The 19098-nt window shown below is 37.7% G+C and overlaps 1 protein-coding gene across 1 annotated transcript; it reads left to right on the top strand.

Annotated features, from left to right (window-relative positions):
• The first annotated feature begins 3670 nt into the window (after positions 1–3670).
• Positions 3671–5992, top strand: LOC122310892 (probable inactive receptor kinase At1g27190). The gene has a single exon (XM_043125131.1). The coding sequence runs from the start codon at positions 3901–3903 to the stop codon at positions 5710–5712; it is 1812 nt and encodes a 603-aa protein (XP_042981065.1). The 5' UTR covers positions 3671–3900; the 3' UTR covers positions 5713–5992.
• Positions 5993–19098: the final 13106 nt, after the last annotated feature.

Below are 19098 nucleotides of genomic sequence, written 5' to 3'. Positions count from 1 at the left end.
TATTATGAAAAATGAAAATATGCTAGCCAAATGATTTAGCAGTTGCCAAGCCTAATAGGATAATTATTATTTTTTGAATTGATGTAATCATGTAAACGCTTTATGCAACCACTGTTATAGTTTTTTTTTTCTTTTTTTTTATAAGTAATTTATGCTACAGCCTACTGTTAAAGTGTTATTTCAATTTCATATTTAAGAGCTATGTTTTTTATTTCAATTTCATATTTAAGAGCTATGTTTTTATTTAGAACTTTTGATGTAAATTACTAATATGACTTCTAGTCTCCTACTCTTCTAGACTTCTAGTTCTAGTCTTCTACTATTATTTTTTTTTTAAAACCTTTTAATTTTCAGCTTTTGAAACTTGTATAATTTTCAATTTTCATTATCTATGCTTGTGAATGGTTTTTTTTCTTTCTTTCTGTTAGAAGCTAGATTTGATATATGGTACCTTGTTTAAACTTGTTTAAATTGTTTAGATAGATATAGAAAATTTTGATTTTGATTTTGATTTTTTTTTTTTTGTAATAAAATCTTTTATTCAGGTTTATTGGGCCATTGGGCCAAAAATTATAGAATAAAAATATTGGATCATTGGCCCATTTGGACCGACCTGGCCAAACCATCCTGAATGGTACCAGACCGGCCCAATTATTAATGAATTCAGTTTGGTCCAAAATGGGAAAGACTTGGACTGAATAGGTCTGGTCCGGTCCACAAAACCTCCCGGGACCATCCCGGACCGGACCGGACCGAACCAAACTCTCTCCTAGTGTTAATAGTAACAGAAAAAGAGAAGAGTAACCCTATAACCTGGCCAGCCCTTGGGTCCGACCCAGGCATAGGTTCGGCGAAATGAACCCAACTTGACCTGCTTTTTAAATTTATTTATTTATTATTATATATATACACATATTTCATAAAAAATGTATGTTTTTGGCCCCAAAAACGATATTTACACATTGAGAGAATGAAAGAGAAGCCATTTACTACATACATAGAAAAGATAAAACAACACAACATACACTAATGAAAGTTCACGCAAATCAGCTTTTGTGAGGCTTATCCTTTGTTTAAAAAATAAATAAATAAATTCTAGAGTCTTCCTCACCTTTAAAATCTAGAGGTTGTCAACGGCTTTCTCACCTGACTCTTCCAAGAATTAGCTTATCTTTTATTTTTTGTTTTTTCTAAAAGATCCAAACTGTTCCTCACCTTTAAAATCTAGAGAATGGTTTCCTCGAAGATTCCACCAGACTCTTCTTCCATCTCCAGTGATGAAGAATACTCTTCCTATGACTATTTTTCTTCCTTTTGCTTCATCCGAGGCCAAATTTAGAAGCTTGATTTTTTGTCAACCTCTTCGTCTTCGACGTCTTGGAAGCAGAATCTCCTTTTTTGAAACAGAACAATGGGTGCTGGTTGTTTCACAATGGTCGTTGGTTGTTTCCTCGTGTGATCGGTTTCGATCAATATTAAGTATAATAAATCTGGTATTGGGTTTGACCCAATGAACTCGACTGTAGTCGGATGGGCCCATGTTGGGCCTTTCAGATTAATTGGGTCAAGCTTTTTTATACACATGCATAGAGGGGTGATAGAAAGGAGAGGTAATGTGTCATAAAAGAGAAGTGAATGGATTTAAAGTTGGTAAAGGGTGGATGATAAAGAAAAGAGACCAGATCACTTCCAAGGGGGGACTGACTTCTTCTTCGATTAAAACTTCTTGAGTTTCTGTAAACTCTCGACTAAGACTACAACAACAAGATCTCCATTGTGCTGTGAGAAAGAGAGACTATTATAATGGACTCTCCACTCCCTAAAACCCCATAGACATAGGCGTTAATCCGAACAATGTAAATCTGGGTGTCATTGTCTCTTTATCTTCTCTATATTTATTTACTGCTTACCACAATGTATGTATATATTGATCTCATATAGTCGCACCGGACCATCACCAGGGACTTCACTCTACATCGATTAAGGCCCAAACAATCTTAGCAGGCCTAAAATTGATTTGTCTCCCCTTCTAACTTATTATGCTGTATTTAGGCGTTAACAATTTCTTACACTGCAATCGTCTCTCCCTCTCTTCCCCCCCCCCCCGCGGGCGCCGGGCCCCCAAGCTATTCAATTGCTCCACGAGAAGTTCAAACTTCCATTTGATTTTGGCAGATACGCCTCGTCAGTTAGAAAAATAGAAACACCTAGTTAGCAGCTTGTGGACATGCATGCAAGATTCCTAACTGATCCTTTTCTTGTTTTCTTTAGCTTTGCTTTCTCAATTCTTATCTCCCCACTGTTTGTCAGAATCTCTCCGAGTGCTGATATTACATGATATATATAATGTCTGCAGGTAGTGCATGAGTCTATTTACCTTTGCATGGTCCCAAATTCTTCATCTTCATCGCCGTTAACTGAATGTATGCCCACGCTCTAGATTTCAGCTTTTTCTGTGCATATTCTGTGCTGCTGCATGCCTCGTTTTCTTTGGTCAGATTCTGCAGCTGAACTACTTTTGAATAACTAAACATATATAATTATTAGCATCTCTGTCAACCCATAACGACACTTTTCTTGTCCGAAGCTTTACTTCAGCCGCAAATTAGAGCAGTGGATTACCAGCCCTCGCCACGGGCCAGACCCGAGGGTTTGAGTCTGATTTGTAGCCAGAACCTTGGGCTTCCGGGCACCTTCAAGGCGCTAAGCCCGATTCTGAATGACAGAAATATATAGATATTAATGAAGTTCATTTATTTATTTAAATTAGAAATCATAAGTACTTGGATTTTTGTAGAAATAGTGTTTTGCATGGACTGATGTGACATGTCATATTAGCAAAGTCAACTAATTAATGTTGCTTGTGCTGACGTGACAAGTACCGCATCTTATAATGTCTTGTAGTATTGGTAATAATTTTTTTATTTTATATGTAAAATTATATGTTTTGAAAATTAATTTTAAATATGAAAAAAAAATTTTATATTAAATTATATATTTTTTTATCAAATAATAATAAAATATTAAAGAAAAAAAGAGAAAAAAGAAAAGAGAGAAAAAGAGAGAAAAAAGAGAGTTGAGAAGAAAGAGAAAAAATAATAAAATAATATTTGACTAAGAAACAGAATATCTTTAAACATGAATAATGACTATTTATAATTATTTAAAATTATAAAGATAAATAAATTAATATAGATAAAATTATGATAAGTTTATCTAAATTTAACTAAAAAAATAAAAATAAATAAATCATTACTAGTACTCTTATGGAATGAAGGATAAATCTTAATTCATTGAATAAGGAAAATTATATGCATATTTATTAATAAATTATTAATAATTATATAATAAATCCAGGGGGCCAGTTCCAAGCCCAAACCTCTCACAATCATAGTATTAATTAAGCAAGTAGATCAGGTACAAACGTCCCCTGATTGGCTGATAGAGCCCAACTAAACTGGTAATTACTCAGCTTTCAGACTTCAACCCTCCATCTTATTATTATTAATAATATATTAATACACGTTGAATAAGGATCAACGTGTCTGTCACTAAAGACCTCCCAACTAAGATGCCCTTGTAACTGCATACGTGTCGCTCTAAGTCCGGCTGGCGGCTTGAATATTAAACGTCGTCGCTTTTGTATTTCTCGATCCTAAAACAAATTCAAACAAGCAAGTGAAGTTCGACTGGCAGTCAAAAGCTGCATTCTCTTTTTGTGTGCGCGCACACCGTTATACCGTACCGAACGTATTCGCTGTCCGCCATATCTCTCTCGTCTCCCTTATCCGCCGGTCTCCGCTACCGCCGCACCGCCCTAGCTAACAGCGCCAATAAAGCGAAGAGAGAAGGGAAAGTCTAGACGAACCAGGTCACTGTAACTCTTTTAACTCTTGCGCCATGAAGATTGTGGTTCCTTTTTTAGCTTCAGTCTTGCTTTTGTGCTCGTTCCCGTGCAATTCCATCGAAGACGATGTGATGTGCCTCGAGGGCGTGAAGCGCTCGCTCTCTGACCCGACGAACAAGCTCGGTTCCTGGACTTTCACCAACACCTCGGCTGCCATAATCTGCAAGCTGCAAGGGGTGACCTGCTGGAACGACAAGGAGACGCGCCTGCTCAGCCTCGAGCTCCCGTCGATGCAGCTTGCTGGTGGGGTACCGGAGTCTCTTAAGTACTGCCGGAACCTCCAGAACCTCGATCTCTCCGGCAATTCTCTCTCCGCCCCCATCCCTCCTCAAATCTGCCAATGGCTGCCCTACCTCGTAACCTTAGATCTCTCCTCCAACAGCCTATCTGGACCGATCCCTCCGGAGATAGCCGATTGCAAGTTCCTCAACACCTTGATTTTGAGCGGTAATCGCCTCTCTGGTTCGATCCCTTACGGCCTCGGCCGCCTGGATCGCTTGAAGAAGCTCTCTGTGGCCAACAACGATCTTTCGGGTTCTATACCATCAGATTTGGGGAAATTCGACGAATCGGTCTTTGATGGGAACGGTGGGCTCTGCGGAAAGCCCCTCGGGTCCAAGTGTGGTGGACTGAGTAGCAAAAGCCTCGCTATTATCGTCGCCGCCGGTGTTATAGGTGCCGCCGGGTCTTTGTTTATGGGGTTTTTGACTTGGTGGTGGTGCTTCGTCAGGACTGGGGAAAAGCGAGGCTACGGTGTCGGTAGTGGTGGTTGGGGTGATGGTAGCTGGGTCGAGCTGCTGAGGTCACACAAGCTTGTGCAAGTTTCTTTGTTTCAGAAACCCATCGTCAAAGTCAGGTTGGCGGATTTATTGGCGGCGACGAACAATTTCAACTCGGAACACATAGTGATCTCGACAAGAACGGAGGTTTCTTACAAGGCCGTGTTGCCGGACGGTTCGGCCCTCGCAATCAAGCGGCTTAATGCTTGTAATTTTGGCGAGAAGCAATTCCGGTCGGAGATGAACAGGTTGGGGCAGCTTAGGCATCCCAATTTGGTGCCGTTGTTGGGTTTTTGTGTGGTGGAGGAAGAGAAGCTTTTGGTGTACAAGCACATGTTTAACGGGACTTTGTACTCTCAGTTGCATGGAAGTGGCAATGCCAATAGTCAGTATGGTTTTCTGGACTGGCCGACGAGGCTGCGAATTGGTGTGGGTGCCGCCAGAGGACTTGCTTGGCTTCACCATGCATGTCAGCCACCGTATATGCACCAAAACATTAGCTCCAACGTGATTCTCCTCGATTATGACTTTGAAGCTCGTATATCGGATTTTGGTTTAGCGAGGCTCGTGGCTTCTCGTGATTCTAGTGATAGCTCGTATGTCAATGGGGATTTGGGGGAGATTGGTTATTTGGCTCCCGAGTACTCGAGCACAATGGTTGCGTCGTTGAAGGGTGATGTCTTTGCTTTTGGGGTGGTGCTTTTGGAGTTGGTGACTGGGCAGAAGCCTAGTGATGTCACCAATGCAGGGGAAGGATATAAGGGGAATTTGGTGGATTGGGTGAGTCAGTTGTTGGTCACTGGTGGGAGCAAGGATGCCATAGATAAAGCTCTTGGTGGAATAGGTCATGACGATGAAATTCTGCAGTTAATGAGGATTGCGTGTACTTGTGTAGCATCCAGGCCAAAGGACAGACCTTCTATGTACCAGGTTTATGAGTCATTGAAGAACATGGCTGAGAGTCATGGTTTCGCCGACCAGTATGATGAATTTCCGGCTGACTTTGGCAAACAAGATCCTGCTTAGACCGAGTAGCCTTGGTTGGGAAAAGATGAAGAAGCACATAAGAAGCCCTTGCGTGCTTTGAGAATTGCGGCATTGAGACGCATCGGCATTCTATTTTATGATCTGATAGGTGTTTATAGCAATTGGTATGGTTTCCACTTGAAGACCATGATTCCTGTTCCAATGCAAAATTTTTTTGTATAAAAACAGGCATTATGCACTGTAGCTTTTTATTACAAAAAATATCTGTTTCCGCTTTTGATAAAAATAGCCTCTGAATCATTGTGGTTTGTAAGATTCAGTTCTAAGACTTTTACCAGTTTTGTTAAAACAGAATGGGGTGCCTAATGCCTTACCCGCGCGCAAGGAAACTTCATTAACCTGGTTTTATTGCCACACATGATCAAGCTTGCTAAGCTCATCCCTGTAACCCAAGGGAAGGATGGCTTCCTTTTAATTTTCTTCAATATATATAATGGATCCCTTTTTCCCTGCTTCCTGATGAAAGTTTGTTAAGAACTGGTAGTAGGAAAATTATTGCATTGATTTAACTTGGAATGGGTCACATTAAAGTTTGGAAAACACTACTCCTGCCGAGGATGTCCGCCGACTTTTTGTACCGTTTTGCTTTTTATTTTTATTTTTATTTACTTAAAAGGTTAAAAAAATATTTTTTTAATGAATTTATAATTTCTTTTAAATGTTTAAGGGACGAGGACTTTGGAGTTTGGATGGCTTGGTAGCATCACCTTAAAGTTTTGATAGAAGTTTTTCTTTTTCTTAGTTGCCTTTTTGGTGAATATGATTTCATTAACCATGGGTGCTGTACATGAAGTCAATTGCTCAAGCCTCAAGGCATTCATTACGACCTCTATAATGTATTAGTATTTCAACCACAATAGCTGGTTGGGTTACTCTTCCATGGGGTATATGAAGTCTCTTTTATCCATGGAAAACATGAATTTTTTTTGGAATGTATGCCAAGCTACATGGAGAGGATAAAGCGTTTTTCGGCGTGGAACCCGGCCGTAGCTCACGGTGGATGTTCTCAGGGATGGTCGGAGCTCAAATGATGCAGAGTCAGACGGTTTTCTCAATTTTTTTCATTTTATTTCTGTTAGCTCTGTTTTTTCGGTTGTTAAATCTGCTAGCTCTGTTTGGTTGTGGATGTCTGGAAATAAGCTCCCGGTGGCTTTGTGCATGGTTGTTAAATGAAGATATGAAGGTTGTTCATCTCTGGGTTTCACCTATGCTAGTCCAAAACGGAGGTTGTCCCAATCGGAGATTACTGGTAATTGGAGAGGATGATGGTGACACGGCTAGATTCCTGGACTGGGAGGTGGGCATGGGAAGCAGTGGGCATGGGCATGGGGACGAGCACAGGTAGCAGCTGCTGTGCAATTAGTGGAGAGCATGGGCACTCTTGATCAGAAGTGTACCAGAGCATACTATGCAATTAGTGGGCATGGGTTGGGTAGTAGCGTACAATACTTTTTGTTTTTTTATCTTTTCAGTTAGGGCTGTCGGTGGTGTTTTTATTCGTTATAGTATCTATGTTAGGTTAATGAAAATAAATTGAAATATGTAATTCCATTTCCTCTTTTGGAGGAGTAGGGTAGTGAGTTCCTATCCTCATTTGGAGGATGGGGGTAGAGAATTCTCCCCCTCTTTGGAGGGTGGGGTGAAATGAGTTGTTATCTCACAGACAAGTCGAGATGGATACCTCTGTTTGTACAGAGTCTTGAATCTCAGAAAGGATGTGTCATTAGAGAGTTTTTTAAAATTTTTTAGACAGTGTTTGGCACAATAAAAGTTGTGTGCGTGGAGCTTATAATAGATGTGTAGTTAGTTTGTAATCAGGATTTATACTCGGACTTATTGGTCACAGCTGTAACTTCTTTCATTCATAAATTGAATTGAAATCTATTTAAAAAAAAAAAAAAAAAAAGGTATTTCAACCACAACGCTACGCATAGAAAGCCTCTCAATGGAGAATTTGGTTAGCCAACATTCAAAGGAAGGATAGTCTTCAATTACTTCCAACTCCCAACTTCTTTTTGGGTCATAATTTTAGTTGTTAAGCAAAGACACAGGTATTCTTAAACTTTGTGAAAGTTATCAAATCGCAAATCTCAGCCATCGTTAATAAATTTAAAATCTTTTTATAAGAATGTAATATCCTAATTTAACCTCTAGAGTAGGCTCTAGGAGTAGTCTTAAGTGGTAGTAAGGGTTCGTCTTGGTGGTATGCTTTTTAAGTCTTAAGAATTGAATTTTTTTGATACAATGAATTGATAAGGGCCATAGTACGGGGAGGATTTCCGTTGAATGATTTGGGAAGAAATTCTTTATCGAAAACTGTGCATTTTTGTGATTAATCGAGACATAATTTTCACCTAATCAATACCAACTATGAAAAAAAGAAGAAGGTTAGGACAATTTAACATACAATATATTTATTTTGTTTTCACCTATATTTTTTCATCTTTCGTACCAAACAAACATTCATGATGGAAAAGTATCTTTATTTTTGTTTTCCTGTTTTCCATCCTCATATCTTTGCTTTTCTCTCACTTTCCATCCTACCCGTCAAACAAAACTCGATGTTCAATGATTCCACTATAAGTGGTTAATCCCTGTTTGAAGAGTCCAGCGCAGGTACCATTGCTTTTTATACCTTTTGGAGGCGTTGAAGAATTAAAGTTCTCTGGTTGAATCACATCGGCACGAACTCTTAACTTTTGTGCTTTATGCAATGCAAGGAAAGTTATCTTGTTAATAGACAAATGGATTTTAGCTCTTTTTTTTTTTTTTTTATACTTTTTGGAATGCATGTGTGACTAGTTACATCGAATGAATTATACAAATAGACAAATGGTCATGACTTCAACTGCAAGAGAAAGTAAAAAAATTGTAAAACATGATTTGGAGACAAAAAGGTAACATGATTGTTGTCTAAAGCACCAGTATAAATAGTATTATTAGGGGCGGAGAAAAAAATGGGTAAAGTGAATCCCATTTTCTTATTTATTATATTGGATTAAACTGGACCAAACTCATTTATATATATTTTAATTTTTTATTTAGTATAAAATATTTTTTATAAGATTTTTTTATATTATATATAATATATATAATTATATATAAAATAATTTTATATTATATAATAAATTATTAATTAATATGCTTTTAAATTTTAAAATCCTATATCAGTATTGTTAATGCCAAAAATCGCACAACAGTCCAAAAAGATAGAAGGATCCATTCCTAGCCCCGTTGGGATGGTTTTGGGCCTGTATCGTTGTTGGGTGGGCCCCTAGCAATGGTTCGGTATGGTTGTACAATGTTGGTGCATAAGCCTATCTTGGTGCATAAGCCTATCATGGTAAACAGTAAATAAATGCATAGAAAATAAAGAGAGATGAACACTCAAATTTACGTGATCCGGCATTGAGCTTATAACCATAGGGGGTTCGGGGATGGAAAAATACACTATAATAAGCTTGTTTTACAATTTCTCATAATCTCTCATCCTCATTGTATAATGAATTTAGAAGGTCTCTCTTCCAACTGCTGACTCCATTGTTGGAACCTATGTCTTGAGATTAAAGAAGTCTTCCTTTAAAAGCCTGGCCAAAAAAGGTCACCCAAGTCATAAGCTTTCGTCCTTTTTATCTCCTGCCCTTTCATTCATTTATGTCATCTTACCTATTTTCCTCATGACACCTTAACTCCTTGATACCTTCCTTTACCTCTCTGTCCCCTCTCCATCTCTCTTCCTTTATCCTTTAGTGATTGCCCTTTGATGTGCTGGGCTTTAAAAACTATTTTGGGTCTTGTGATATTTTACCCCCTTACAACTATAGTCTATTGTATTAATAGTTATGCTAATATTATATCATTATATATTATAATATATTATTATGTATCAGTATATTTAATATCATAATATATCACTATAGTTTATAATATAATTAAAATATATATTATAATATATTACAATATATTATTACTATTGTAAGGGAATTTTCCCTCTCGGGCCGAAGGCCCAGAAGACAAGCCCAAATATGGGGAGCTCAGCCTAACTAGGCAACCCCTCAGCCCATTGGAGGCACTCGGCCGTTCAGAGGTTGGCTTATGGTTATAATCAAGCGAGAAGACTTCCAAAATGCAAGGAAAGATGGGACACATTACCTCGGCCCACTCTCGAACCATAATTGCATAGAGCATCAACTATGAACCATATAATATATTCTAGACATGCTAGAGGTCATCTTACGTTGGGGATGAAACTGCCCTGACACTCCAAGCTAGCTCCCAGCCTTTCTGTATTAATCTTTCTTATACACGTACCTTCTCAGGTGCATGTATGTATGCATGTACCTATGTATATAAAAAGCAACGGTCGACAATATTTGGATTTGATCAGCTTGTGCCATAAATGGGCATAAATCCTGACCCACTTTGGCATGCAAGGGAAATGAGCTAGTCCTAGCACATATGGCTGAACAAAAATTCAAAAATCTGATTCCGTTTCAGCTTCGGTCTAACTCGAAGTCGAAGTCGGAGTTTTTTTAGTTCGAAAGTTGGAGGTGGAGTCGGACTGACTTTGATTCGACCACTTCGACTATTCGACTGTCACACATTGCCATCCGACTCCAACTCTGATATTGTACATATGAAAAATATATTTTATATAAATAGAATTTATATTGTCAGTTAAATTTCGTAGTATACTAGTAGTATGAGTAAATTAATATAAAATAATCTACGTATACTATAATATAAATAGACGAAACTGAATAATAATAGTTTAGTATATATAAACAATGAAATTAATGTATATATACTATTACTACAATGTAATATTAATGTATAATAACACTAATATAATAACATGTACTACTATATTATAATAAGTTAATAACATGTAATTAAGCATTATAGTACAAGTATATAATATGAATAAGTTAGACACTAGTATAATAAAAGTATAATACTAATGTATATTAAAACTAGTATAATAACATGTAATAAGTTTTTTATATAATTAGGTTAGACACTATTATAATAACATGTAATTAAATTATAGTACAAGTCTATAAGATGAATAAGTTAGACACTAGTATAGTACGAGTATAATGAGTTAATGAAATGTAATACTAATTTATAATAACACTAGTATAATAAATTATATTTAAACACTATAGGACAAGTTGATTAAAATATTAATTGTTAATAATCAATGCTAACAATTAAATTGAGTGATAAAAAAATTACAAGAACTATAAATAGAAATCAATACTACCAAACTATAGTATGATAATTTATATTTAGAAACATTTATAAAAACCATAAATTAAAAAACTTAGAGCTAAAACAAAAATTAAGATTAAATTAAATTTAGGAATAAAAAAAGGGGCATAGTTTAGGGTTTAGAGAAAAAAGAAGAAGCTCAAAACAGGAGAAAAATTGGGTTTAGAAGCCCAAAACCTGAGTAGCCTAGCCTAAAGGGTGCTACCAGCCCAAATTCAGTCAAAATGGCACCGTTTTTTCCAAAAAAAAAAAAAAAATGGTGCAATTGCCTAAAAAATACTGCTTCACCCTTGTTGTCTGACTCACTCACTCACTCACTCTCAAAGATGTGCTATTTCGTTTAGGATATCAAGACATCAAGAACCGTCAAAGCAACCAACACCATTGAGCACAGTTGATTAAACGATGAAGCACACGGATATGGAACTGGAGCTACCAACACCCCCTGCCTCTCGATCTGTCTCTTGAGTCTTGATCTGTGTCAACTTTTTCGGGTTTAAGTTGTTAGTTTTAATCTTAGTTTACATATGCATTTTGGTTTGATTTTCTAGGTGATTTCAATGATTGGGTGATTGTGATCTGTGATTGGGTGGTTGTGAATCTTGTGATCTCAGATCTATGATTGAGTGGTTGTGGATCCGACTCTGCCCCGCTTTCGACTTTGACTTACCGAAACGAGTAATAGTACGTGCAGTCCCCATTTGGAGATTGCAATGCAGGCATAAAAAATTTCATCTTTAAAAATTTTTTAAATTACTAAAATATCCATCTTAAAATGATGTTTTTTCTCTTTTAATAAAGGGTCTGCACATGTAATTCCCATGTGTAGGTCCCAAGTGGGGGCTGCAAATAGAATTTTTCTACCTGAGTCTATAGTGGTCGGGATTGACTTTTGTAAAACTCAATGTAATAAGGACTGTAATTAGGGTTTGCACTCACTTAGAGGGTGAGAATCCTCCAGAAACTTTAGAGAAAGAGATAGACAAAGGTAAAGGTAACCCCAGGACGTATATTTGTGTTCTGGATATTCATGATGATGCTATATTACATGCTTACTAATAATTATATCAACTATTACAACTAACGGCTTGACAAAGATGTTAACCAATCAAAATAGCATTTGGATAACAAACACAAAGGGTAAAATAGTAAATTATAGTAATAATATGCCATTGAAGGCCTAAGATATACGAACTGGGCTCAAGCCCATCTGCATAACACTCTTGCGACTTGGTCCAAACCTTTCGTGCCCCTAGCCCACAAGCAACCTAGCCTTTTAATCCTGTACTAGCCCAATGCATGTGATAGAACACCCCTCCTTAGAACACCTTGCCCACAAGGTGTGGGTAGGTTTTCTTCAAGTCATGGAAGGGTTTCCGCAATGCAGCCTCTAGATGATGCCCTTACCAATGGATTAATAGCTCCACCACAGCCTGGTTTCGAGCCTTCCTCATCCTTCTGACTCGGATCTCTTTTGGTTTTGGTTTAATCACGCCTTTAGTGTCAAAGGTAGGCACTGGGTGAATGGAAGATGATACGTGGAACAGTGGGTGAATGGAAGATGATGGTGGAAGATCCAGCCGATAGGCCACCTCGTCGACCCTCTGTACCATCTGGTATGGCCCATAAAATTTGGGTGAAAGTTTCAACCTTTGCCAATGAACCACAAACATCTGTCGGTTGAAGCTGAAGGTAAACACAATCTCCCACTTCGAAATTTTGCTCTTTTCTTTTTAAATCTGTGATTGAACTAAAATATTGCATAGTTTAGCTATTTAAAATCAATGTATTTTAAATTCTTCATGACATTATTATTAGTTGTAGATGAAAAAATGGTTAATAAGCATAAATACGAGTTGTGATTTTTAATTGATTGATATCGTGTTTATGCTTACTTTTATAATTATGATTTAATTGGACAATATTTCCTCACATATATAATCTATTTTTTTTATAATCTAGTTTTTTTTTTAATTTGTATTTGAGTGCTATTTTTATCTCTTATTTTCAGCTCAAATAAAATTCACATGAAGGAAGCGGTTTACTTCTACAACTAAAAAAGAAAAGACGAAGATTTTTGGTGGAGTGTAAATGTAAGAGACGGTAGCTTGTTGATGGCTTCCGTTGGTGCAGCTAAAGTGGACTTGATTGAAAGTGCTTAATCCTTTGGTGCTGAAAACATGGTAGTTGATAGTCAAGCATAATCAAATAAAGTTGATGGCTTCCGTTGGTGTAGCTAATTTGGAGTAGAGTCTCGTTTGGTGTCTTGGAACTATGAAAAAATATATATATATATATATATATATATTACACACTCTATTCGGGTGAAAGGGGATTGATTTGCAGGAGAGGTGTTGTGCTTGACTTGGAAGTCTGAGGGAGTTGTACATTGAATCTATAGTGAAGAGTGCCGTGCTTGACTTGTGGAGAGGGACACAATTGGTGGTGATTGTTTATGAGAAGTCAGCTGGAATGAATTGGGATTGGAGGAAGGAGTTTAGCACCGACTTGAGGCAGCTATATATATATATATATATATTGCTAGACAGAAGTGGAGAGTAAACTGGGGAAGGTCAGTTGGTCAATAGGTGGGGACATGTGAGTGAAAGAAAGAAGGAGTTGTGTTGTGCTGGAATTGAAGAAGGAGTTATGTCGGTGCATATTTTTTCTGGAGTTGAAAGGAATTGGCTGGAGTAATTTAATTGGCTGAGGTTTATTTTGGTTGATTGTAGAGGGAAGTAGAGAGGAGAGTCGGTCAACTGGGATTAGTGTAAACTTTTGTAGGAAGTCGGTGCAGTAGGTACGTAGGGAGTGAGCTGTGCTTGATTGATTAAAAGAGAGAGTCGGCTATTTTATTTTGCAGGCGAGAGAGAGAGTTTTGATTGAAGGAGTGAAAGAAGGCAGTCGGTGGGTGCATGATTAGAGAGAAACGTGTAGAGTTGGTGTATGATTTGCTGGAGTTGAAGGCAGTCGGTGGGTGCATGATTAGAGAGAAACGTGTAGAGTCGGTGCATGATTTGCTAGAGTTGAAGGGAGTCGACTGGAATTAGTTTGATGTTGCTGAAAGTGCAGCGGTACGTGGGGAGTTGAAAGATGCTGAGAGAATTTTCTGGAGGTGGATTTGAGAGGTGTTGTGCTTGAGTTTTCAACCAAGTCAGTTGGAGAATTTTTGAGTCGGTGTGGGACAGACTCAAATTTTTTTTTTCATTATGTTGGTTTCCGTTTCTTTGCTTTTCATTTGGAGTGGATGTTTTTCATTTGTGGCGTGAAGCTCTCTCTCGTGTTGATTCATTTTCGTTTAGAAAAGACGGATGGAATTCAATCTCTGATTCTGATTTATTCCTCTGTATCAGCTGGATTTTCAGATTTTATTATTTCTAAGTTATTTTCTAATATTTCTCGTGTTTCATTTTAGTTTTTTTTAATGAAAGATATTTATGCAATTTCTATAGTACTTGTAATAAATATATTTGGTTAAATTTTCATACTAAGGTTAGAGGTGAAGTTTAATAATTTAAATATTATTTTCGGATCCACGTAAAATTTATTTGTGAGCTTGATCAATTGAAGGATTTTATTATTGGATATTTTGATTATCTATATATTTATCTTGATTCATTGTGATTTTCGAATACAGTGAATGCTTGAGGAATCCCTGTGACATTCAAATAGATTTGTGAATGTTTTAATCATCAATCATTCATGCTCAATCATAAGCGACTATTTTTCTTGATCTTAAATGCTAAATCTTCCAATTAGACGGAATCGTTATTATAGTTTAATTGAAGTAAATCGATCGGAAATAATATCATAAATTATTAGATGATCCTTGAAACCTTAGTCTTTCTCTATATCAATTCATTTTATCATTTTAGTTTGATTCATTTATTTTATAAATCTTCATCTTTATATTTGGTTGTACGTTTCTTTTAGTAATTTTATTTCATTATATGAATTTATTTTCTTTATCACAAGAGTCAATCCCTGTGGATTCGATCCTGTAAGATACTACAACACCTGTATACTTGCAGTTAAAACTGCACTAAATTTTTGAGTCATTAATTTGAATCAAAGTTTAGACGCAACAATCTGCATACTTTTTCATCGTGCTTTGTGCCTTGTGTAGATTGTGCTTGAGCAATTCTAAAATCTTGTCCTTGGATTCATATCCTCATCCACAGCCTCTAGCTTCGTATTCCCAGGGATGTACTGGATAAGTTTAGGTGGGAAATAGCGGTATAGGTTCTCGAATGGGGTGGTATGGGTAGAGAAGTGGTGGTTAGTGTTATACCATCATTTTGCTAGGGGGACCTAGTGTGCCCATATCTTAGGTTGGTCACCCACAAAACATTTGAGATCATTTTCTAGGCACTTATTTATAGCTTCTGTTTGGCTGTCAGTTTGGGGGTGGTAGGAGGTATTGAAGACCATTTGGATGCCTTGGATCTTGAAGAGTTGTTGCCAAAACATGCTTCTAAAAATACTCCTCCTATCAGAAACAATGGATTGAGGCATCCCTTGTAGCTTTAGGACATATTTAACAAACAATTGTGCCACTATCTTGGCTGAGAAAGGGTGTTTTAGAGAAACAATGTGGGAATACTTTGTGAGCCTATCTACCATAACCCACACACTGTTGAAACCCTGTGAACTTGGTAAGCCCTCAACAAAATTTATGGTTGTAAGGGAATTAGAAGGGGTAGTAAAAGTCCACTTGGCTTGCATTGGTCAGCCTTTACTCCTTGATAGAGCTCATATTCCCTTATAAACTATTTATGGTCAGATATCAGATCAGGCCAATAAAACTCTCTCTTCACTCGTTGCAGAGATTTGTCATGAATGTCCTTCCAAAGGCCCACTGTCAAGTGTTTGCAGTATCTTCAATCTAGAATCCCTTTGATTAGCCACCCATAACCTCTACTTGTAATAAAGCAGGCCTTCCCTTATTGAAAAGTTTATAGGCATTTGCTCTTTTTGGACCAAATTGAGTAGGTTTTCAGTGTAGGGGTCTTGAGTGTTGAACCTTTTAATCTCTTCCCACCATTTTGCGGTGGGTATTGAAAAGGCTGAAATGCAAAATTCCAGGTCCTGTTTGGTGCCCTCATCTCTTCTAGATAACGCATCAGCCACCTGGTTTTCAGCCCCCTTTTTGTATTCCACTCTTATATCATACCCCAAAAGTTTTGAGACCCATTTCTGCTATAGGGGGGGTAGCCTTCCCCAAAGCATCACACTCAGAGACAAAAGGTAGCGTGAAATATGGTAGGGTTAAGACATGTGGCTAGTCATTGCTGCTTTTAGCTTAATAAATACTTTTTTAGCTTTTGTTGAGCAGCAAAACTGGTTCTTTTTTTAACAAGCTGGTTAGGGGACCAGCAATGCCACCATAACATTTTATAAATCATCTATAATAGCCTGTAAGGCCAAGGAAGCCCATCAAGTTGGTAGGAAAAGGCCATTCTTCCATGGCCTTGATTTTTTTAGGGTCTGGCCTCACCCCCTCTGCTGACATCAAATGTCAACAAGCCACTTCAGCACAAGCAAAACTGCACATAGAGGGTTTAGCAAGCAAGCTATGCCCCCTTAGAGTCTCCAGGGTTAGTTTTAAATGCTGGACATGTTCTTCAACTGTCATACTATAGACTAAGATATCATTGAAGAACACTAAAGTGAATATCCTTAAGTATGGCCTAAATATGTTATTCATAAGGCTTTGGAATGTAGAGGGGGTGCTAATTAGCCTAAAAGGCAGAACTAAAAATTTGTAATGGTCGTTTTAGGGATGTCTTCTTCTCTTACTCTGATATGGTGATAACTAGATCATAAATCCAATTTTGAGAAAACTTGTGCCCCACACAACTCGTCCAGCAACTCCTCTACTGCTGGTATGGGGAATTTTTCCTTGACAGTGGCCTTATTGAGTGCCCCACACATCCTCCACGACTCATCAACCTTCCTTACCAGTAAAACACGGGATGAATAATGACTTTGGGAGGGCTAAATCACCTCATTTTTGAGCAACTCTCTAACAATCTTCTTTATTTATTTTTTTGGAAATAGGGGTACCTGTATCCTCACTGACATAGGTGGGGTGTTTGGCAGTAGGAGTATGGAGTTGTCATGGGCCCTTCTTAGTGGTAGACCCTGTGGCTCCCCAAACACATCAGCGAATTGGTCCACAAGTTCCTATATGGGCCAAGGAATCTGCCCCTTCTCCTTAGGCTTCCCTTAATTAATTGTAACTAGATGTCATTCTTTCCCAGTTTATTATACTTGTTTGACCCCCCCATCTTAGTTCTGGTTTGTAGGCTTAAACCCTTCAATTTCACATATTTTCCCCTGCTGAAACTGCATATTGAGGTCCATAAAATCCCATAGGATTGGCCTCAACTCCCTCAACCAATGCACCCCAAGCACCATATCACACCTTGAAAGCACTAGAACATGCGCTTCATTTTGGAAATTGATTCCATGCACCTTAAATCTTAGCTCAGAACACTTCCCTTCACTGGATAGCAGCTCTCCATTAGCTACTTTTATATTCACTTTTTCATTCAATAGCATTGAAATACTTCTATTCTTGACCACTGAAGGATGTAAGAAGTTGTGAGTGCTCTCCGAGTCAATAAGTATCATCACTTCTTGTTCCCCCACTCTGCCCCTCACTCTCATAGTCTTAGCGTTTTGGGACCCCACTAAAGCATGCAATTAAAATTTTGGTTGAACATTCTATTTTTGGACTTCTATCACTTCTTCAACATGTATCTTCTCAGGTTTCACTTCCTCCCCTGAGTCCTCCTCAACTTCTTCAATTAGGAACAATTTAGGGCTGAAACATTTGTGATTTGGACTCCATTTAGAGTCACAATAGTAGCAAAGTCCATTCTCTCTTGTATCCTTCATCTGAGCTGAGTTTATTTTCTGGACAAGTACTACTGCTTTAAGAAGGCCTTTTGTGGTTATATTTGGGTTGTTGTAAGGGTATTTGGGTGATACTGTTTCTAGTAAGGGTAGCAACCCCTTAGAATTTCTTCTTAATGGTTCTAGCTGTTTCTCTTGAATCCTTGCTAGGCCATAGGCAATAAGCAAATTATTTGACTTAAACATTTTTACTTGCAGCCTTATCTCATCCCCGAGGCCACTTATAAAATAGCTTAGTTTGTGGTTCTCTAATAACTCCCTCAGCCTGTTTGATAATGCCTTAAACCTAGATTTGTAGTCCTCTACAGAATTCAGTCGCTTCAATTGTGTTAAGTACTCATCGTATGAACTAGGGCCAAACTTAGTCAAAAGTGCTTGGGTGAATCCCTCCCAGTGGTCAAAGTTTCCAAACTCTTCTTAGTCTTGGAACCAAATGAGGGCTTGAACCACCATATAAAATGATGACAACCTCAATCTTTGTTGGGGTAGTGTGTTGTAGAATTGAAAAAAATGATTGGCCTTAAAAAGCCATCGTGTTGGGTCTTCCCCATGGAAATTTGGAAAATCTTGACATACTGACCTTAGTATCATTTCTCATCCAGATCCCTGAGACTCTTCACGGTAGTGATGATTGTGGTTCGAAGACTCTCCCTGGCGGGAGTTCTGGTTCAACTTCTACAATTCAACAGTCATCGTAGCCAGCTACTGCACGATAGCATCCAATTGGCGTTTCAAGGCCAACATTTTAGCTTCTACTGTTTTAAATTGGGAATATGTGGATCTAATGAGATTTGCTGAGCCATCTTGTAATTGACTCAACCTTGTATCGTCTGCCATTGTTAACACAGTGAGATCAAAATCGCTGATACCAGGTTGTAACATTCTCAATGTAATAAAAACTGTAATTTGGATTTGTACTCACTTAGAAGGTGAGAATCCTCCAAAAACTTTAGAGAGAGAGATAGACGAAGGTAAAGGAAACCTCAAGACGTATATTTCTATTTTGGATATTCATGATAATGCTATATTATATACTTGCTGATACTTATATCAACTACTACTAGAGCCTTTAACCAATCAAAATAGCGTATGGATAACAAACATAAAGGGTAAAATAGTAAATGACAACAATAATATGACATTGAAGGCATACTATATACAAACTAGGCT

The sequence above is a fragment of the Carya illinoinensis genome, chromosome 5, assembly GCF_018687715.1.
Source record: "Carya illinoinensis cultivar Pawnee chromosome 5, C.illinoinensisPawnee_v1, whole genome shotgun sequence".
Lineage (NCBI taxonomy): Eukaryota > Viridiplantae > Streptophyta > Magnoliopsida > Fagales > Juglandaceae > Carya > Carya illinoinensis.
This window is presented reverse-complemented; position numbering and strand designations above follow the sequence as displayed.

Coding starts and splice junctions, on each gene's coding strand:
- LOC122310892 (XM_043125131.1), top strand. CDS start 3,901: ATGAAGATTGTGGTTCCTTTTTTAGCTTCAGTCTTGCTTTTGTGCTCG.